Source organism: Asterias amurensis, chromosome 7 (assembly GCF_032118995.1).
Source record: "Asterias amurensis chromosome 7, ASM3211899v1".
Taxonomy (NCBI): Eukaryota; Metazoa; Echinodermata; class Asteroidea; order Forcipulatida; family Asteriidae; genus Asterias; species Asterias amurensis.
In genome coordinates this window covers 10884740-10906285 of record NC_092654.1, presented here as the reverse complement: position 1 = coordinate 10906285, position 21546 = coordinate 10884740, and the positions used below count along the sequence as shown (strand labels likewise).

At 38.6% G+C, this 21546-nt stretch overlaps 1 protein-coding gene across 1 annotated transcript in view; it reads right to left on the bottom strand.

Annotated features, from left to right (window-relative positions):
• The window catches only part of LOC139939746 (cGMP-inhibited 3',5'-cyclic phosphodiesterase 3A-like), a 140929-nt gene that overhangs the window by 76678 nt on the left and 42705 nt on the right, over positions 1 to 21546 (bottom strand). The window contains exon 2 of the mRNA XM_071935844.1: positions 3332 to 3397. Within this exon, the coding sequence (XP_071791945.1) occupies positions 3332 to 3397 (66 nt within the window). The remainder of the gene's footprint in view (positions 1 to 3331; positions 3398 to 21546) is intronic.

Sequence of the window (21546 nt, the reverse complement as noted above, 5' to 3'; positions counted from 1 at the left end):
TTTTCTTCTTCATCTTTACCAAGGCAGATCACACTTTATGACTTTTGTCCTGTAATCCCTGCGATACAGTTAGATTTATAGTTTTGACATTTACTATGGCTGCTCTCCCATGCAAGGTAATTATCTAGATCAATGGGTGTGACTTCACAATATGACTTCTGATTGCTCAAGGACTAGACATTAATTCCAAACTACTTTCAAAACCATTATTTCACTTTCACTTTCAGCAGCAGCTGTTATTCTATAACAGGCAATAGACCGTGTTAAGAACCTACACGCACCTGTATGACATTACAGCCTCTTTAAGACATGGAGATGCACTGTTAAGCAACGATTTAAGAAACAACGCACCAATAAGACCAAGGATACTTTTAATAATATTGTGGTTGCTTTTGTTCAGTTGAAAAGCTCCTCTCTAATTCAGTTAATTATTCTCTGCAAGTTCCTTATTATACTTCAAGCTAAAACACGCTGAGGGTTGTCGGCACATGATCTACAATGTAGTTTAAAAGGCACTGGACACCTTTGGTAATTGTTAAAGACGTATTCTCACTTAGTGTATCACAACATATGCATAAAATAACAAACCTGTGAAAATTTTGACTCATTTGGTCATCAAAGTTGCAAGAGAATAATGAAGGGGAAAAACCCACTATTGTTGCACAAATGTGTGTCCTTCAGATGCCTAAAAAAGGCTTCAGGCCTGAAGTCTTTTAATATTTTAGTGAGAAATTATCTCTTTCTCAAAAACTACGCTACCTCAGAAAGAGTCGTCTCTCACAATGTTTTATACTATCAACAGATCTCCATCGCTCGTTACCAAGTAAGCTTTTATATGCTTAAAATTATTTTGAGTAATTACCCATAGTGTCCTGTGCCTTTAACAACAGTATGCCTTCCATTGAAAGATAATTTGTTGCCCAAGTAGCAGGTAGCGACTGTCTCGTAAAATTTATGGTGCTACTAGCAGTAGGAGGAGATGCATGACAATTTAAAATGAGCAAATTCCCAGGATCAGAATGTTCAGTGGTCCGATATTACAGCAATCTTTTTAAGGCATCTGCCAGACATGAAATTGAAAAAGAAACATAATTACTTTTCCTTTGGCTACAACTTCAACTATTGAAAAGTATGGGTAAGCAATTGTAAGTAACCTAAACTAATGGAAAGCACATCCAAAGATTAAGTATGGTATCACTACTTCTTCCATATGAATGGTAAACACCAGTAGTGTGGACTTGACACTTTTTGGTTTTCTCCTTTTTCTCCCACTCAAGTTTGATGATAAAAACTAATTTGATAAGACGCATCCCAAGAGGGCAAGCTGCGATGCTGCACACTCAAAAGGCATGTTACTTTGTGGAAGCCACAGAGGGTATTGCCTCAACACCCCTGGTCATTGCCTTAGTGTCCCTCTTAGAGGTGCCCTTTACTAAGTTAAAACTGCATTGGCCTTACAAAAAGGAAGTACCAGGGCTCGATTTCACAAAGCAATCAAATTTATCGTAAGACAAATTGTTAGTAGTACCATGGTGATTTGTATTGTAACATCACACTTTGATTAGCAACAACGATTGATTTGCAGCGAAGATCCATCTTAGCTCTTTTTGAAATCAGCCCCAGGCCTGGTCAATGTTAACGATCCTCTCCCACCCTTCGATAACTTGTTGGTATTTCTTTCCGGACATAAAACGAGAGAGACTTGGGTCAATCTAACTCAAGTTTATCCTTAGAATAACAGCGTTAATTACAACAATGCCAATGGCAATAGGGTCGCTGGAATGGTTGTAATGTGGGGTATTTAAAGAACTTGAAGTTGGAGGCCATGTTTACACAATTCATATAGATGTAGGTAGCAACTTGGTGTTGTATTCCTCTTATTAAGTTTATATCCTTGGCCTGGCATAACATGGAGGCCACAAAGGTCATGACCTCTATTGCCCTGGTCTTGGCTTTGCTGCCCCTTTGAAACTTGCCCATAGACAAGTAAGATTTTCCATTGAAGCACCCTTTGCAAAATCAGAATGGCCTTGCCTCTTAAACATAAAAATCAAGGCCTGCAATCCTTCTCCTCACCCCCATGAAAGAGCTTACTTCGGAGCCTCTCTGTTTACCCCAAATATACATAAATTAAAGTCAAATTTTATGTGCAAAACAAAACCGTTTTTAAAACCTGAATGTTTTAACTTGGGCTGTCTCCGCATCACGACTAGAGCAAGCTATAGCCAAAGCGTTAAGAGTTCCTGTAACCAACACTTATTCGTGCCTGTAAGATTACCAATCGACCTATATCCCGAGCCCTCCAAATAATTGTGCACTGTAAAATAACACTGATATGAATCCTCCACCGTGAAAATCCCAAAAAATTTCCAAAGAAATAAAAATAATACATTGTCCCCCCAAAAATTGCAAAGAATAATTTACAATATTATTAATAACGAAGTCTTATATAGCGCACGTATCTACCAAACTAGGTACTCAAGGCGCTGAGTATATACAAACTTTCAGAAAGATAGGTTATTGCAGTGATGAACTTTGAGACCCAATTAGTTAGCACCTTATAATGAACAACTTAACCACTTCACCTTGGTCCATGTTATGTCTGTGCAGTAACATCTAAGGAAGTTCCTACATGTATGAAGTTGCCAGGAGTTTCCCTGGAAGTCCCAGAAAGTTCCCAGTAAATTGCACAGGAAGTTCCCAAGAGGTCCCTGGAAGTCCAAGGAAGTTCCTAAGAGATCCCTGGAAGTCCCAAGAAGTTCCCAGTAAGTTCATAGGAATGTTCCTGGAATTTCCTAGTAAATTCCCACAAATGTCCCAGGAAGTTCCCAGTAAGTTCCCACATAGACAAAAGAAAAAAAATTCTCATGGTTTGTTTAACAAACTAATATAAACTTCTTAAGTGTTAGTGAAACCAATGACCCTTTCAGAAACGCACTTCAAAATATTAGTTAAACAATCGGAGCTGAAGTGAAATGTATCCTTCACCGTATTCAACACAAACTTCACGGCAATCGTGATCAAGTTTAGACAAGAAAACAATTAGATTATTAATGACTTAAAATGTTACCAAAATCCACATGTCAGAAAAACAGGAAATCATAAAGTATAAAGATTAATTGTGAAAAAATTGTGTTAGTTTGATGAAGCCTTTGGATTTCAAAATGAACCAATGCAGTCCTCGCTTTATTAGTAATAACAGAAGCTTTATTGAGAATTAGAGCAAGGAAAACGAAGAAGACAAAAAACGGAAAAAGAAACGGCAAGGCATTTTGTTGGTTGGTGAGTGCAAAGTAGTGTAGAACCATGGAGGATGAAGGGTAGAACCTACCGCAATATTGTTGTTATCAATCAGACTGGATAAAATGTGGCTCATAGCATCATCAAAGTCACCATTCTAAACAACATGCAATGGGGGAAATAAACGAGTTACCGATCATGGAAACACACATTCTGATCATACAAAAATAAAAAAATGGCAACTATCGTGACTGGTCGGGGAAAAATCTTTGCTCCTTGAGAGACACTGCCTCCTTGGCGGATTCCGCACTTAATCCTATGAGGGAGATGTTGATGATAACATGCTGAAGTCAACACTTGAAGAGTCTTATTGTAAAACCCTGCAGTATCCTCAGCTTTATACTCTATGATCGAGTGATTGGCCGTGTCTAACTCCAAATCCCGAGCACGACTATTTTTTCCTCTATTAAGTTTTTTTATTTTCCTGCTGGGCTTGGATAAAAGACTGCATTCATTTAGATCTATCTTTTAATACTTTGTTGTTAAAGTTTCTGAATTGTTTCAGCTTATTTTCAACAACAACAAAAGATAAATAAAAAGTTAAACAATAATAAAAACTAGTGCTCATATAGCACATTTTACAATCCATATAAATGCGCTTTCCATTGCACTGTAGCCGATTTCACGAAACTCTAAGATTAATCCTAGCTATGGGCGCAATGTGTCCTATTATGGAACTTAACTCGTCCTAAGTCCTAAGATTAATCCTAAGTTAGAAAGAGTTTGGTGAAATCGACGGCTGGTCATAACATTCCTACAATCTTTCTGAGCTCACTTTGGGAGTATAAACAGCCCTGCGCTGGGCTGATGTGGCGCTTCAAACACAACATAAATCTCCACCCTTGCAGTTACTAGTACCCATTTACACCCCTGGGTGGTGGAGAGAAGTAATTATATATTAAAGCATCTTGCTCAAGGACACAAGTGTAATGACAGGGATTCGAACCCATAACCGATGATTCAACCACCAGAAATCTATTTACAGAAATGTTGTACACAGATCTCTTTACGCACAATCTTAATTCCTGTTTCAATGTGGAAACATCATCTTTGAAGGCCCTTTCTCCACAAAAGAAAGACTGTTAACAATATTGTATGTATAGCATCTTGAGTCCTACAGTAGGTGCTTTTTTTAATTAGTATCCTCAACGAAGTCTATCAACAATTTCCTCAAATAACTGTATTTTGTTTCACTTTTTAATTTCAAATTATATTTCATCAAAATAGTGGATAAAGGATGTTGCACTAATCAGATTTGATTTGAAGGCAACATTAGCCCTGGAGTAACATGGAGGCAACGAGGGCAATGGCCTCTGCTGCCCTGGTCTTGGCATTGGTGCCCTTTTAAAGCCATAATACACTTTCGGTACAATTTTTTTTTTTAAAGTTAACAGATTTACAAATAACTTACAGGGTTTACAGAAGGTAATGGTGAGAGACTTCTCTTGAAATATTATTCCATGAAATGCTTTACAATGGCTTTAAAAGTTTTCTATAGACTTTGAGATTTTTAAACAGAAGTGCCCTGTACAAAATGAATACGCTCTTGGCCCTCTCATAGATGAAATTTCGAACATGTTGCAATTCTTAAAGGGACGGTTAACGTTTGGTAATTACTCCAAACAAATATTAACTTAAAAACTGACTTGGTAACGAGCATTGGAGAGCCGCAAAACATTGTGGGAAACGACTCCCTCTGAAGTAACGTAGTTTTTGAGAAAGGGGTAATTTCTCACTAAAATAATAAAAGACTTCAAAGTTGCGAGAAAATTATGAAAGAAAAAACACCCTTGTTGGACAAATTTATGTGCTTTCAGATAAGACTTAGGTCTTTTATTCCTATCTGAAAGCATCTGGAAAGCACACAAATTTGTCCAACAAGGGTGTTTTTTCTTTCATAATTTTCTCGCAACTTTGAAGACCAACTGAGCACGAATTTTCACAGGTTTGTTTTTTATGCTAAATGATGAGATACACCAAGTGACAATTACCAAACGTGTACAGTGCCTTTAACTTTATCATTTCTCTCTTCAAATCTGATATAATCTTATCTAACCATTATTGTTTTAGGTGCACCACATGTTTGTACAATTATCAAAGTACACTTGTGCTCTTTGTATAGAGCTCTTCCAAAAAAACAACTCCTGCAGTTAAAAGCTTAAAATAATAAAAATTGTGAAAGTGTAAGAGTTAAAAATGAAATTAAAAACTGACAACCATAATAAAAAAGAAACAAATGGGTTTTCACCAAAAATAACCTACTCTCATATCTCTTTAAATACTTACTGAGCCAAACATATTAAAAGCTCCTGAAGAGAAGTGGGTCAAGCATTTGGAAGTTTCTTTTGTGAGTGCCACCTTGAAATAGTTTTTAGCTTTATCGAATTGTGTGTTTTATGTATTCTGAAAGCGCCATTATCGTACATGTGCGATCCTTTTTATGTACTCAAGAAGCATCAGAATCACTCATGTACACACCATAAAATACATGTCATCTCAAGAGGGCATTATCACTTAAAAAATACTATTGATTTTTGAATTCCAAGGCAAATACAGATCAGCAAGATACAATTTGTTAAGTGAAAAAGACTTGATTTTTTAGTCAGAATTTTAAAGAAGAAAAACAGAAAAAAAACGCTTACAAAAAGCGGGCAAAGACTTCATCACACAATGAGCATAGCCCCCAGTAGTGTAAGAAGAGATTATCTCACAAGCCTACATGTACTCTAGTGTATTTGAATTTAAGCCTCACCCCATGTTGAAACATCATTGACTGGACTTTCAGAGCCGACACTCACCCTAAGAGGTTTGTTTATACACATGGTTTATTTATTTTTATTTACTATATTTTATTTTAAATCTCCGGACATAATTCTTTATTGGCAGGGGCAGTCCAGGGTAAGGCAAAAGTTTTAAAAACTGTCATCAAAGCGATGTGCCCTCCCAGACCCCTCCAACAAAAAACATACATGTTTATTAAAAATACAGGAAAATAAAAGCATCAATTTTAAAAGTGTATTAATAACATATAAAAGTACAAACCCGCTACATTAAATTAAAATGGTTGTACCTACAAGTTTACTATTTATTTATAGTTTCTTCTTATTTCTTCACACCATGCAAAGCTTCAAACAATACTGACTTGGCTTTAGTTGTACAGAATACCACAAACTCTGGTAAAACCAAGTTCAGTTTTTGAAGAGCTTGTAATGTAAAGAGACTTCAAGTAGGTAAACACATTGCAACAACAACTTCATCAAGCCTCCCTGGATTGGTTAATGGTTGATTAAATTTTAAATTATCCACAGTGTTGTTTTATGAGTACGAACGCATCGCGATTTCACTCTCTCAGAAAACTACAGGGCAGAAATGAATCAGAACCCTTGAGAGGATAGCAAATTTAATGACAGCGCTTAAAAAATATCAAAATTGTCAAGACTGCAAATTGCCATGACAACCTCAGCACTCAAAAGGGTTTTACAAACTTACAGATCCTTCAGGAGGCTGTTGACAAAGTGTACTTTGCAAATATTATTTTCTGAGTTGGATAAACAGTCTTTGACAATGTGTACAATGCCAAAGTACACCTCTCATGTGCTATATAATTTCAAATTACATTGGAGCCATCAGAGAAACTAATTTGATTTAAAACGACGTCTGCCACAGGGTTCATTTCATCACTGGGAGCTCGGCTTTGGTTATGGGGTGGGGGAGGGGCGCTTTAATTTTTTTTTTTTCCTGTTACACGATCAGTCTCTCCAATCTAAAATGTCAAACCTAACACTCTCAAACAACAAATGGTGTCATTGAATGATGGCAACCAGAGGTCAGATCTATACTGGAATCTTTGAGGCCAACTTGTAGCAGCGGATTACCCTGAGTATCCATACCGGCTTACCCCGTAATACAGACCAGCGAGGATTCTTGCAGAGCTATCGGGTCTCTATCATTGGGTAGAATGCCAAGATGGGTTACTACCTGACGCTTATTCCTAATGAAAAACAGCGCACTTCAGTACCGGAAAATATGTACACTTCACACAATCTATACTACCTTTAAAAGGGTATGCATAACATTTTGGAAAAGAAACACATATCTACATGTTATACAGATTTGCACACACTAGTTCCGAAAAATCTATTCCACAGTAGTAGAATCTAAAGCATGACTAGTTCTCAGAAGAACATAATCTACCCAGCAATTAGAAACACACATGGTGTTACCGCAAATCGAATATACATTGATACCTCACCATCATACAATGCCTTAAAGGCAGTGGACACTAATGGTATTTACTTTAAAAAAATAATTATCAGCATAAAACCTCACTTGGTAACGAGTAATGGGGAGAGGTTGATAATATAAAACAGTGTGAGAAAGGGCTCCCTCTCAAAGAAGTGATTTTCCATGAATTTGATTTCGAGACCTCAGATTTAGAATTTGAGGGTCTCGAAATCAAGCATCTGAAAGCACACAACTTTCTGTGACATGGGTGTTTTTTCTTTCACTAATATCTCGTAACTCCGACAACCAATCAAGCTCAAATTTTCATAGGTTTGTTATTTTATGCATATGTTGAGATACTCCAAGTGAGAAGACTGGTCTTTGACAATTACCAATAGTGTCCAGTGTCTTTAAATCTTGCACGTATACATGTAGTTTGGTATACAAATTTTGGGTGGTCAAGTTGGTGTGGATGTATCTTTCCTCGTCTTCCACTTCTGGGACCCTGGTTCGAATCATGCCAGGGGGCACTATAGTGGATTGGATTTTCAGTCCCCACCTGACTATGTGGGTTTTCCCTAAAATAATTCTCTGAAGTTTTTCTCCTGCATCTAAAACTGAAACTTCCTGCCTTGACGTCTCTCCATGGGACACGTTTTATAGTGATTCAGTTACCTTTTCTGAGAACCCTTGACTTTACAACCAGAATAAATGAAATGAAATGATTATGGTGAAAAACTTCCATTGAAATATGTTTTCGATATCAATATAAACCACAAGGGAAACTGACTGGGTAAATTTTGAAATGATTTTTGGGGTTTTCAGGAAACATGTTTTCCTGAAATGCTTTGGCTTTGGTTTATTTTAGAAATGAGTTGAACAATTAGTTTTGATCTCACAAGACAAAAATTAAATGATCTAAAACAGGGAAAACATATAGGCCCAAGGGCTTTTTGCCACAATTTTCGTTCATGTCTTTGTGACTCTGATGACCGATTGAACCTAAAATTTACAGGTTTGTTATTTCATGCATGTTGGCATACAAAGTGCTGATCCTTTGACAACTGCCAATATTTTACATGAGTACATGGGTTTTTAAAACCAGCCAGGTAGTAAAAGAATTGTTTTTTTAAAGGTACTTTTTTTTTTAATGAATATCAAATTACATGAACAATCTATAATCAAACTAAAGGTTTTTGATAAAATCAAAGTTGAAGTTTTCAAACTGCTTATCAACCAAAAGGACTTATAAATGCACAAAATTTTTGGCTCGATAATTCAACCCGAGCATGGTCTTAATCGGGTTAAGGTTTTGCTTACAATTCTAATTGAACTTTCTCTTGAGAAGTAATATTTGCTAAATTTGGAATTTACCCTGACTTTGAAGCATTTTTTTTGAATTTTGAGTCTATTTAGTGATTAAATCAGGGCCAAATTTCAAAAGCTGTTCGGCAGAAAAGTGCTTTAAATCAACATTGCTTAGCAAAACATGAGTGGGGCACAAGTCACAACAATGTAAGCTTAATAATGGAACCAGCAGCCGATATCACGAACCTTTACACAACTGCGTAAGTCCACTTGCGCAACGTTTATGGAGCAACTTGCGCCATAAAGGTTACGCAAGTGGACTTACGCAGTTACGTAAAGTTTCATGAAATCAGCTGCTGGCTGGTAACCTGATGCTTTTAAGCAAGGGTTACCTGCGCTTAGCTAGTTTTTGGGCCTATCCCTACAGGCATTATAAAAATGGGTGTTAATCTTCACAGAGTGAACCAAACAAGCAATAACGTTCAAATAAATTGTAACAATATCTGTGTTTACTCGCCAACAGAGGGCACTGATTAAAACATGGCTTCTCCATAAACAGTTCTCTGCTATGAGTCTCTACTTAGACGTAACCCCAGCTAGGTCAAAGAAGAACCCTGATCTTTAAACATGGTGGCAGCGGTGGGATACGGGAGCAAACGTAAAAACACAATTCAAGTTGTCTTAAAACAACGTCAAACCAGTTGTCCGATTTGTCTCCTAACATTCCTCTTTACCATGTCTGCGCTGAATTGATTTATTCCCACAGATGTGTAAACTAACAAAAAATGCCAGCCGCGACACTTACTATTTGGAGAACCATCTCCTAATGTAATGCTCCATCACCATGGTAACCATTGGTAAACACTTTCAGGCGCTGCAATCAATAAGTTTGTCTGTGGATACTAAGGCCATTCTCTTTGAATTCCCCCCCTCTTCTACACCGAGCGACCTAAATGTATTCAGCGAGAGATCAATTGGGCACGTAATTCGATCCGGGTATCGCTTGATAAAACTGGGGCATATATTTTACGGCTGAATCGTAAATTATCAGAGTGTAAAGTGCCTTGACAAATAGTATAATGGACAGTTATTTGAGTTCTGTACTTGATGTATGGGACTATAGTCATACGTGTCTGAATACTGAGATCTACGTCATGATAATACCCTCATTGGGGGTTTAGGGTTTCGATCAGGATACAAATATGGAGCTATCTTGATCGGGGTAGTTTGAAAAGAAATACTTGTTTGAGCTTTAAGTTTCAGTCTGGGTTACTGAGTGGTGTTTGACAGGCCAGGTGTATGTGTCGCATGAAAGAACTTACTGGTAAACCATTCTAAGTTTCATGATCACCACGTTTTAAAAGTTCTAAGTATACAGCGAAGCAAACTTACAGAAGCGTGTATGTAGACATTCCTGCAACGTCTATTATGATAACATGACAACATGGACATTCCTGCTGAATCAACATTTCTTGCATCTCACAGGATTGTTTCTATTTAAAAAACCATACGTCCAGATTACAGATATTAAAGTAGAATTACATGTGTATAATAAATCTGGAATTCCATTTATTGCGAGATTTTACTTTCGGATTCCAAGACAACATGCCACAGTCTGCCAGAAACACATATGGGCAGATGTGAAATGAGTTTGGGAAAAATATGAACAAAATACGGGGTGTTTTTCTTTCATTATTATCTCGCAACTTCAACTACAAATTGAGCTCAAATTTTCACAGGTTGGTTCATGCATATGTTGAGATACACCAAGTTAGAAGACTGGTACCAATAGTGTCCAGTGTCTTTAAGGGAGCTAATTTTAAGGGAGCTACAAAGATTGTCCCATTCCAGGAGAAAACAAAATTCAAGAACAATCACATTTCATGACGTTTTATACAACTATACCTTACTTGCAGCTACCCTGCCCATCACATGAAGGTCAAATTACACTATAAGATAATGGCGAACTCAAGTAGCTGTAGCCTGGTATGCGTTCAGGAAATGTACTCCGTCAATGCCTACACGTACTACGTCAATTTCACTCCCGTCAAACATCACAGTGACACAGATACACATGTAGGTGATGACGTCTGTTACAATTGTATGGCCTTTACAAGATATTCAATACGCTATGTACAAGAGCTTGTAAACAGTGGACACGTTTGGTAATTTTCAAAGACCAGTATTCTCAATTGGTATATCCAAATGCAACAAAAATAACAAATTTGTGAATATTTGGACCCAACTGGTCATTGAAGTTGAAAGAGAATAACAAAAGAAAAACACCCTTGTTGCATAAATTCAGCTTTCAGATGCCTACAAAGGCTTCAGGCCTGAAGATTTTAACATTTGAGTGACAATTATTACCTCTTTCTCAAAAACTACATTACTTCAGAGGGAGCTGTTTCTCACAATATTTTATACTATCAACAGCTCTCCATTGCTCATTACCGAATAAGTTTTTATGCTATAACTATTTTGAGTAATTACCGGAAGTGTCCAGTGCCTTTAAACAGTCGACAACATAAATCTTAAATTTGCATCAGGAATAAAGAATGTTAATTGTGGGTTTTTACCCATACACCGATGTGTGTTCTAGCACTGTCTACTCAGTACTTCTCCCGGGTCCTGTGAAAAAAGACACTGCTCTAGAATTGCAAGGGTCGTGGGTTCGAATCCCACCCGAGTAATATGCGTGTGATATTTTTTCACAGGACTCGGGGAAGTACTGAGTATACAGTGCTAGAACACACATCGGTGTATGGGTAAAAACCCACAATTAATAGTCGACAACACATCGTTCAATATTTCAAAATAACCGCTTTACATTACTCATGTAATCGTTTCTCCAAAGTCTGACATCATTCTGAAAGAAAAAAAATGTTTGGGATTCAATAACAGTGGACTGGAAGCCCCTGTGACTCGCAACACGTAAGATAACATGGATTTGTTGTTACAGGACAGCATCGCTTGTAAAGTAACAACCCCTGTGGTCCCAAGTGGCAGTAAAGGCGCTAGCCTGGTAAATTAACCACTTGTCCCAAGTGAGGGGAAAAAGGACTTGCTGTTTTGATTCTATGGAGGTGGATGTACAGAGCAATCTATGGGAAGGGTAAGGACGGTAGAAGAGGGACGGGAACTGGTAAGAGGAGGGGGAAGAGCAGGTGAAAAGGGTAGTGAGAGGTGTTAACCTTTGGTTCTCCAAGGGGTGGACTTCACAGAGAGTTAGGACTAGTCTTATCTCGAGTTAGGACCAGTTACTCAACCTAACTTAAGACTATCCATGCAATTTGTATATCTCCTAGGACTAGTCCTAAGTTAGGACTAGTCCTAACTCTTTGTGAAATCGACCGCTGGACCCACTTGTGCATACATGTACCTACATGAATGCACACTGTATGTGTAGCAGACCTTGAATTACACCGAGGCCATGGGGGCTAAGACCTCCGATGCCCTGGGCCAATTTTCATAGAGTTGCTAAGCACAAAAAGATGCTTAGCATGAAAGTTTTACCTTGACAAAAACAGGAATACCAACCAAATTTCCACATGATTTTCAGGATAAGCAAACAACAGCTGAATACCAGTAACAAGCAATATGCAACAAATGGAAACTTGGTTGGTAATCCCGTTTTTGTCACAACTTGGCAGCTCTATGAAATTGGGCCCAGGTCTTGGCCTTGGTGCCCTGGTCTTGGTCCCGGTGCGCATTCAAAAGTTTTCCACAGACTTTAAGATCTTGCTATGGGAAAAGTGCCCTTTGCAAACCATGATGGCACTCATGATGTGGCAAGCTTCTTTTTGTTGATGTGTTTTACTAAAACAATGATCTGAAATGTCAAAATAAAGTCAAAGGTTTCTTCTCTCAGAAGCTTTATTTATGAACATGAGATCTTGTGATTGTGAAAGGAACAAAGTAATGTTAAAGCAGTGTTTGCACTTCTTCTTTTTTTTTTTTTTTGGGGGGGGGGGGGGATGTGTTGACCATTAAAGTCCAGTGTGAACATCCCAGATTAATTCCACATACATGTAGGTTGAACAGGCCACCTTCTGCCCAGGTAAACTAATTTAGCCATAAAGTCCAGTGCAGACGCATCGTGTCGGTAAAACCGGCCAGTAAAATACCACGTCTTGTTTGCTGCACAGGTTAATTACACAGACATGGGAAAGTGAATGATGACATATGCATAAATTAGAAATTACGTCCCTTAACTTGTGTTGCTTTTCTAATGTTATGTGCTGTGCTTCTCTCATATTATTTACAGGCTAGGTCATGTATTTTGCCACATCCGCCCAGAGGTCACTGGCATAGCGCCCTCATGTGTTTACATTCAGTCAGCCAGATTGTCTCACCATCATATTGGTTATTTTGTTTCACCCTGATCTTGGCTAGTTCATACCAACGTCAAATAATCAAAGTTCAAACATTGATTTACCATTTTGTAATTAATGTAATGTTTCCAATGGTCTTGGTCAGATGCTTAATCCAATGTGAAGGCAGCTTAAATCAGAGGAGTTTTTTCAGTGTCTATTTCTGATGGACATGTTATTGTAACAATGACTGTGAATACTTTAACACAATGTTAATGTGCCTTCCCTCCCCTAAGGTTGTTTTATATCAACATCTTGTGGTTCTGGATGATATCTCTAAGGATCTTCCACAAATGGTATCCAAAACCCCCTTTAAAGTTAGCACTTTAGCATCTTCAAAAGAATGAGCAATCTACACCCACATTTGACTTTTTGACTTTTTACAATTAAGGTTATCAGCATGGTATCCATCTATGAGGAGAGACGTAAGTAATTTAAAGACACTGGACACTATTGGTAATTGTTAAAGACCAGTCTTCTCACTTGGTGTATCTCAACAATATGCATAAAATAACAAACCTGTAAAAATTTGAGCTCAATTGGTCAACGAAGTTGCAAGATAGTAATGAAAGAAAAAAACAGCCTCGCAACACAAAGTTTTAGCTTTTAGATGCTTGATTTTGAGACCTCAAAATCTAATTCTGAGGTCTCGAAATCAAATTCGTGGAATAGAGGGAGCCATTTCTCACAATGTTTCATACTATCAACAGCTCCTCATTACTCAATACCAAGTAAGGTTTTATGCTAATAATTATTTTGAGTAATTACCAATAGTGTCCACTGCCTTTAACGTCTTTGTAAGAATTAAGTGTAAGGAAAGTATACTCTAGAACCTTCTAATAACCTTTCCAATTAGTAACCCATATCAAATACGCAGCTAATTTCAATTTGCATGGATGATGTGTCCTTAGACACGTGCGTAGTGGTAGTCAGATATGACGCTATGAAACATTCACTCGGATAATGCGTGGTCGAGGAATTGTAAATACCATGTGAGATCTGTTTCTTCAAGTTATGTGGTCAAACAAATCAGGAATGTCGCCTTGGCAGGGACTCGGCGGGCTTGAATTCCAACCACGCTGCATAGGTCTGTCACTAAAACGGCAGAGATGTGAGCTTCAATAGGGTTAGAGATGTTTTTTTTTTGCTTTGTACCACCAGCATGCGTCATCTGGCTTCACATACATGTGTTTTATCAATTTCCATGCCAGACCGAGAGAAGACAAGAAAACAAGGAAGTATGTTCACCTTTCCTGTTTTTGACCTTTTTTTTTTTTTTCAAAGACTCGGAAAAGTATACAGTGCTTTACACACATCGATGTACAAATGTATGGGTAAAACTAAAAGATATTTTATGCCTGATGCAAATCTAACATCTATTAAATAGATGTGGTACCTGTTGCTAAAATACAGGATTGAAACCCCCCCCCCCCCACATGGAGGAAGGAAGAGAAGGAGTTCGAATGAAGGGACTTCAAAAGTTGAACCCGTGGTGCCGCGGTCGTTTAACGACACCTCGTAATCACCCACATACCTTACACAAACAATGGGCGACCTGCCGTGTGTGAGTTTGCGCGCGGGCACTTGGTTCTTCACCAAACTATCGCGTCGTATGTCGCATGGATATAATAAAGGAAAAACTACTTTTTTTGAGACGCGATAACATTTTTGGATGCTACCGGACACCTAAACGATGAACACAATTGAATACAAACCACCCACGTGTGCTTATACCCAAATTTTGATCCACCGGTAGTGACCGGAAAGTTGCAAAAAATGTAAAGTACGCCTGTTTCAAGAACGGTACTAAAAGAGTACTGTCTTTAAAATTACCGACAGTGCCTAATCCAGAGCCAAAGCCAGAGCCTAAGTCATGGTATTGAAAACTGCCTATGGCTTCACCTACCAAGCAAGAGCAAGGCAAAAGACCCTTTGGTTCCCCACCCCTCTCTCTTATTAAACAGCGATAAAGTTTTCTATAGTGTCCCTAGTTCCAAGTGCACCTATTCCAGTTTCAAAATTACAGACAATGCCCAAGATAGAGCCTAGGCCATGGTTTTGAAAACAGTCTACATGTAGATGGCTACACCTATCTAGTTGAAACTAGCCCCTCTGGTTCCCAATTATCTTCCTTTTGAACCACATATAAAGTTTTTCTCTCGAGTCCGAAACACTCCTGTTTCAAATATTGTACAGTGAAGTTTCAAAATTACTGACAGTACCAAAGCCAAAGCCCAAGCCAGAGCCTAAGCCATGGTATTGAAAAATACCTATGGCTGCACCTATCAAGCAGGGCAATAGACCCTAGGTTCCACATCCATCTCCCTTATGGAACAGATATAACGGTTTCTCTAGCATCCCTAGTTTCAAGTACGCCTGTTTCAAGTACAGTACTGGAAGAGTACTTTAAAATTACTGACAGTGCCTAATCCAGAGCCAAAGCCAGAGCCTAAGTCATGGTATTGAAAACTGCCTATGGCTTCACCTACCAAGTAAGGCAAAAGACCCTTTGTTTACCCATCCGTCTCCCTTATAAAACAGAGATAAAGTTTTCTCTAGAGTCCCTAGTTTCAAGTGCACCCGTTTCAAGTATCGTACTGGAAGAGTACAATTTTCAAAGTTACCGACACTATCAAATCCAGAGCCCAAGCCAGATGAAAACAGTATAATGGCTGAACCTCTCCAACAGGGCAATAGACCCTTTGTTTCCCCGTCCATGATCTCCCTTATGAAACAGAGATGAAGTTTTCTCAAGAATGCCTCTTTTATGGTAGCCCCCACCCCCATTTTTATATGACATACCATATCCCCTTAGGATGGTAACCTTCCACGCTTGCTCTGGTGGATCTTAACTTGAGACAAAAGAGATAATAAGGCACCAGTCCAAAATCCTCCAATAAAGGAACAGGCTTTGTATCCTTCCATCTTAGATCCCCGCGGCTTCAATCTCGAATCTATCAGCCTTGAGGCTATCCCTATCAGCCCTGCATGGATGCACCCCAGCTGGCGTGAATTGCTCCTTAAATCCACTGAGCCCAGACATTGCCATGTAGCAATATTATTAAAAAGAATAAATCATGTGATGCCTGATTGTCACAGTGCCATCGGTGGTTCACTCAGTAGTCTCAAGCGGAGAAATAAAGTGGATGCATTTGAATTGACGTCAGTGGGGCAATAGATTGCAGGATAAAAAAAACGCAGTGTTGTGAGAGAAAGAGGAGATCAATTCCTTACATCTGAGTGGCCAATGAGGTTCTTTAAATGCATTTGCGTTCCGAAGTCTTAATGGCTAGCTGGTCAAATGATAGATAATTCACAAAGGAAACAAAATTGGTATGGCAACTTTTTAGTGGTTATTTACCGGAGAGAAAAAAAACCTAGAAGAGGTTGCAATATCCAACATTTTGTGCAGTAATGATAACCAGATAAAAAGCATCCCTCTGAAGAACACGTCAGCGATGAAAATCAAACCGCTGTTTGTTTCCTCGCACTTCTAATAATGATCCTGCGCTGTGATAACAGAGTAGACCCATCTAAGATGATGTCATAATTTTATTGCTCCCCATGCTTGAGTACTTGCATCCACAGATGCACACATGTCACTTTATTAGAACTGCACGCACATGTGCTACAAAATGCAACGTATTTTACATATGGGCATGGTTAATAACAAACGGCAGAGCTCCCATGTGACGCCAGTGATCAGGGAGAAGAGTTTTTTTCACGTGTTTCACATGAAATGCATCAAGTACAAATCTATAGGTACATGACCTCCTCCTCTTTTGAATGAGATACACATAGTACACAAATATTGACTGCTTCGAGTGCTAAAACTATGACTCCCGAGGTGATCCCCGGAGCGTTCTATTTTCACGAGGCGCAGCCAAAGGAAATTGGAACGAGTTATAGCAGTCAATATTTGTTTTATAACACCCCAACAGACTATTTATATCTTCGTACACGTAACATTCGTACGTGCGTTTCAGATACACAGATGCACAACTGATTGGGTTCGAGATGGGTAAAAAGACATCTGGGTACTGCACGCCGTGTGATAGTCGTCGGACTATCACACGGCAAACGATGCACTATCACACGGCAAACAATGCACCATCACACGGCCACCGTCTAGTAAAACTAAGACATATCATGTGATGCACTCTAAACCAGTGTAAAGGCAGAATATTTGTAAGGGGTGTTATAACATTCAAGACTAGGTTTTTGGCTTAAGCATGGTCACTCACTCAAATCCCTGTTAGTGTACAGTTGGTATACGCACAAAAATCACCCAACTTTGCAAGTTTCAGTCAAATTCATAGAAAAGACTTTCTGTAAGTCATTGCTCTATGGTCAGTCTTAGAAAAAATTCACACCTTTAAAACATCCCATCGGGCTGACTGCAGTTTTAAAACAAGGCAAACACTATATGCCCCTTAGGCTTCTTTCCTAGGCAGGGTATAATTTTTTTTGAAACGTTGTTTAGAGCCTGTACACAACTGAGCCCCAACACTTTCATTCACGTATTATCAAAATTACATGAATGAGACCACTATTATATGGTGATATAAGACAAGACAGGGCCCTCTGTATGATGTTGCAAAGTCTTGGTTATGCTGGCTTGACTGTCTAGTCACTGGAGGTTGTATGGAGTCTACCCATCTTAATTCTACGACTTCCAAAATGTGTAAGCCAATTACAAGGTTCGAATTATACCTGACCTTGTACATTGGATAATGTTAAGCGCGCACGGTACACGAAGTGAGTAGATGTGTTGTCACATACATGTATAGGCTGCTATCATGTTATGTTCAGTGCATGCTGTACTCAGAATACAATTGAGATCAATTTCCCTTTGCTTAAATTGTACAGGAAATAAAGAAAACAAATGTATGATAAACAGCAAAGGTGAAAGTGTTCAAACCATTCATATTTTCTTTCCTTCAAATTATACAGTTTGTCGACTTTAACCTGTTCACAAGGAAGATTACGTAATTATATACAAAGTATTGACCGAGAGAGTTTGAAAGAAAAAATCTACCTGGCATGTATAGAAACACACATGGTGTTACCGCAAACCAAATTTGAATCATTCACTCAAGTTTGTCCCCAACATAACCACAGCGTCTTTAAATTTCATTTGATCCATGTTATAAATTACTTCTTAATTTATAACAGCCATTATACTGTTATACCCAAGAGCAAGTTGGACCATGTTAACTAATGGAGGAGTTGTTGCTTTTAACTTTAATCATTAATGAGCAATCGACGCACTCAACCGACTCTACCCTGAACCATTAGCTAAAATGACTCCTGTAAGTAATCATTGCAACTGATACCGATGAAGGTTGGAGGGGAGGACCTGTGAAGTGTGATAACAGTTTACAGACTTCACAGAACTAATGGTTGTTTTAACTTGACAAAATTCATGTCAGTGAATGTGGCCTTCCTCTAGCCCTGGTAGGGCGCCAGTCTCAGTGGCACGTGGGGAGTGCAACATTGGCTCAATCCCAGTTATAATGCTTGGGCCGTGTGAAACTACAACATACCCTCCCGATCCCCCAATGATGTTGGCCCCACTCATGCCAGTAAGTGTGGCCTTCCTCTAGCCCCTGGTAGGACGCCAGTCTCCTTTGCACTTGAGGACAGCAACATGGGCTACAATGCCAGTCATAATGCTTGGGCCATGTGAAACTAAACATACCCTCCTGATCCCCCAATGATGTTGGCCCCACTCATGCCAGTGAATGTGGCCTTCCTCTAGCCCCTGGTAGGACGCCAGTCTCCTTTGCACTTGAGAACAGCAACATGGGCTACAATGCCAGTCATAATGCTTGGGCCATGTGAAACTAAACATACCCTCCTGATCCCCCACTTAGTGATGTGAACTTCAGCTGAAGCGGAGACCACACAATAAGAGCCAACATTGACTATGGTCCGAGGGCCCAACAAGATAGGGCAGGGATTGTCTGAAACTTTTGAGCAAAAAAAAAAAAAAAAATTATGATGATACATCATAAAAAAAAGAAGACTTTACAAAAAATTAAGAATGTGCAAACACAATGAACATTCATACCTTGCAGAGTGAGGGAATAAAATAAAAATTGAAAAATAAATGGAAAAAAAAAAGGTTTTTCGTCGGGTGCCCAACGAAAGATGGCTAGGATTGTAGCCTCACTCCAACTACAGTAAACGGTCTAACTTGCGCTGTGTGTTTGTAAATTCATTATACTGTGAGTTCCATTCCGAAACCATGGATTTTGATTAAGAACATACACGCTCCATGTAGAGAGTCCTCAAACAGACCGATTGACAGGAAATGCTCATAACACATACAAGTACTGAGGCAATATTGAGGCAATATTGGCGTTGGCATTCAAATCAGTTATTTTTTTTCAACTCTCTGTATGGCCTCGCTTTATTATTACTTTCCACACAACCACACACACACTCCAACCCAGCCCAGCCTGCAATTGTAAAAAAAGGAAAAAGGGAAAAAGATAGAGACTCATAATGCACAGAGCTTTTGACGATCAAATCCAATTAAGCAATCGGTCACATGACCTTATGTGACAGCAGCTTGCTAGTGGGCAATCACAGACACAGTGCTTTGTATTGTAAACTGCAATAAATCTAACTGGTTAAATGTACTGGAAAATGTTTGCAACTACCCTTTCAATTCTTTTATTAGCAGATAGCACACAGCTGTAAAACCTAGCTATCGGAACAAAACGAAATCAAATAACTGAGAGGACGAGACTAACAAGTGTTATTAAATTGTACAAATTGAAAATGAAACATTCAATATCAAAAGAGAATGTTAGGGCAATATATATGACACAATTGATCATGTACGATACATTGTACATTATGTGAGAGGTATTTTTAAAGGGATGGAAAAGGGCGGGGTCATTATTTGACTTCTTTTGGTCAACATTATGCTGATTTATAGGAATAAATTATCAAGACATTTTCAGCTGAATACACACTTGTTGAGAAGAGCGGTCTCACTATTTTCATCAGGAATGCAGAGTTCATCATTTAGCGAGGTGACAGTAAGTACCAACTCTATCTCTGGCTGTATGAGGGCAGCATTCAAAAATAAAATAAAATTGCATGCAAACGATCTTTGGAGATTCAAATTTGTTGATATAGTTTTATAGTTTTTTAATCAACGAGGCACTTCACACGAACAAATTTTGTAGCCAATACGATCTTTATAACAAAAGTAGGCTTTCAGAAAAAAAATTAACAATTTCTTTTGGGAGTCAGTACGGTAATGACCAAACTGTTAAACGCTAACGAATAATGTTAAAAACTGTATAAAATTTTCAAAAACATTTCAAAATTCAGTTGGGTTTTAACAATCTCAAGACAAGGAATTTTTTCATGTAAATTTCAATTATAAAGAATGGTCTCGATTGATAGAGTCAGAGACTGAACACCCATGTACTGTGAATCCATCCACAGTACGTATATAACTGAAAGATATGCAAGTCACTTCTAGAAACCACTTCTAGAAAGCCCGGTTCATACTTCCTGCGAATGCAAAAGTGATACGAGTTGTGACGTCACAAATTCACAACGCATAGGCCTAATTCAGAAGAGTTGAAATGTTCTGAACTCCTGCGAAACGTTCGCTGCAAAAACAGCCTTGAGAGTGTGACTTTAAAAAATTCGCATTCGCAGGAAGTATGAGCCGGGCTTTAGGCTTTCCTTGTTTCTAGTTGTACATATAAGCTACATGCACGAGTACAATCCCAAATACACACTGTTAGTATTGGCAGTGACAACGAGAGTAAACCTGCCACTGGCTTCATTTCCCAATCAAGGCCGCTATTCCATCCCGGGAAGCCTCCACAAACACAAATGTCCTGCTTTCATTGGAAGGTAACCGACTAAACCAATCTATCAATGTCTTGTTATGTTTGAGCGTGGAAACTCAGTTAGCATCTGGTGCTGAATACACTGGGTGTATACCTAACCTATATGGCGGCTGGCGCTAGTTGTACAACCAGGACCTGATTTCATCGAGCTGCTGAAAAGCACTGATGTCGATTTCACCAAACTTTTCCTAACTTAGGATCAATCTTAGGACGGGTTAAATTCGGTATCCAAAGACGTTAGGGAACATTGAAGCCATCCTAAGTGAGGACGGGTTACTCGTTTTAACTAGAGAAAGGATTAATCCTAGCGTTTCGTGAAATCGGCTGCTGGATATGTTTGATAAAATTTTTGCCAAAGACCAGTATTCTTACTTAATGCATGCAGAAAATAACAAATCTGTGAAAAATTGGGGTCATCAATTGGTCATCGAAAATTCAAGAAAATCTATGAAAGAAAACCA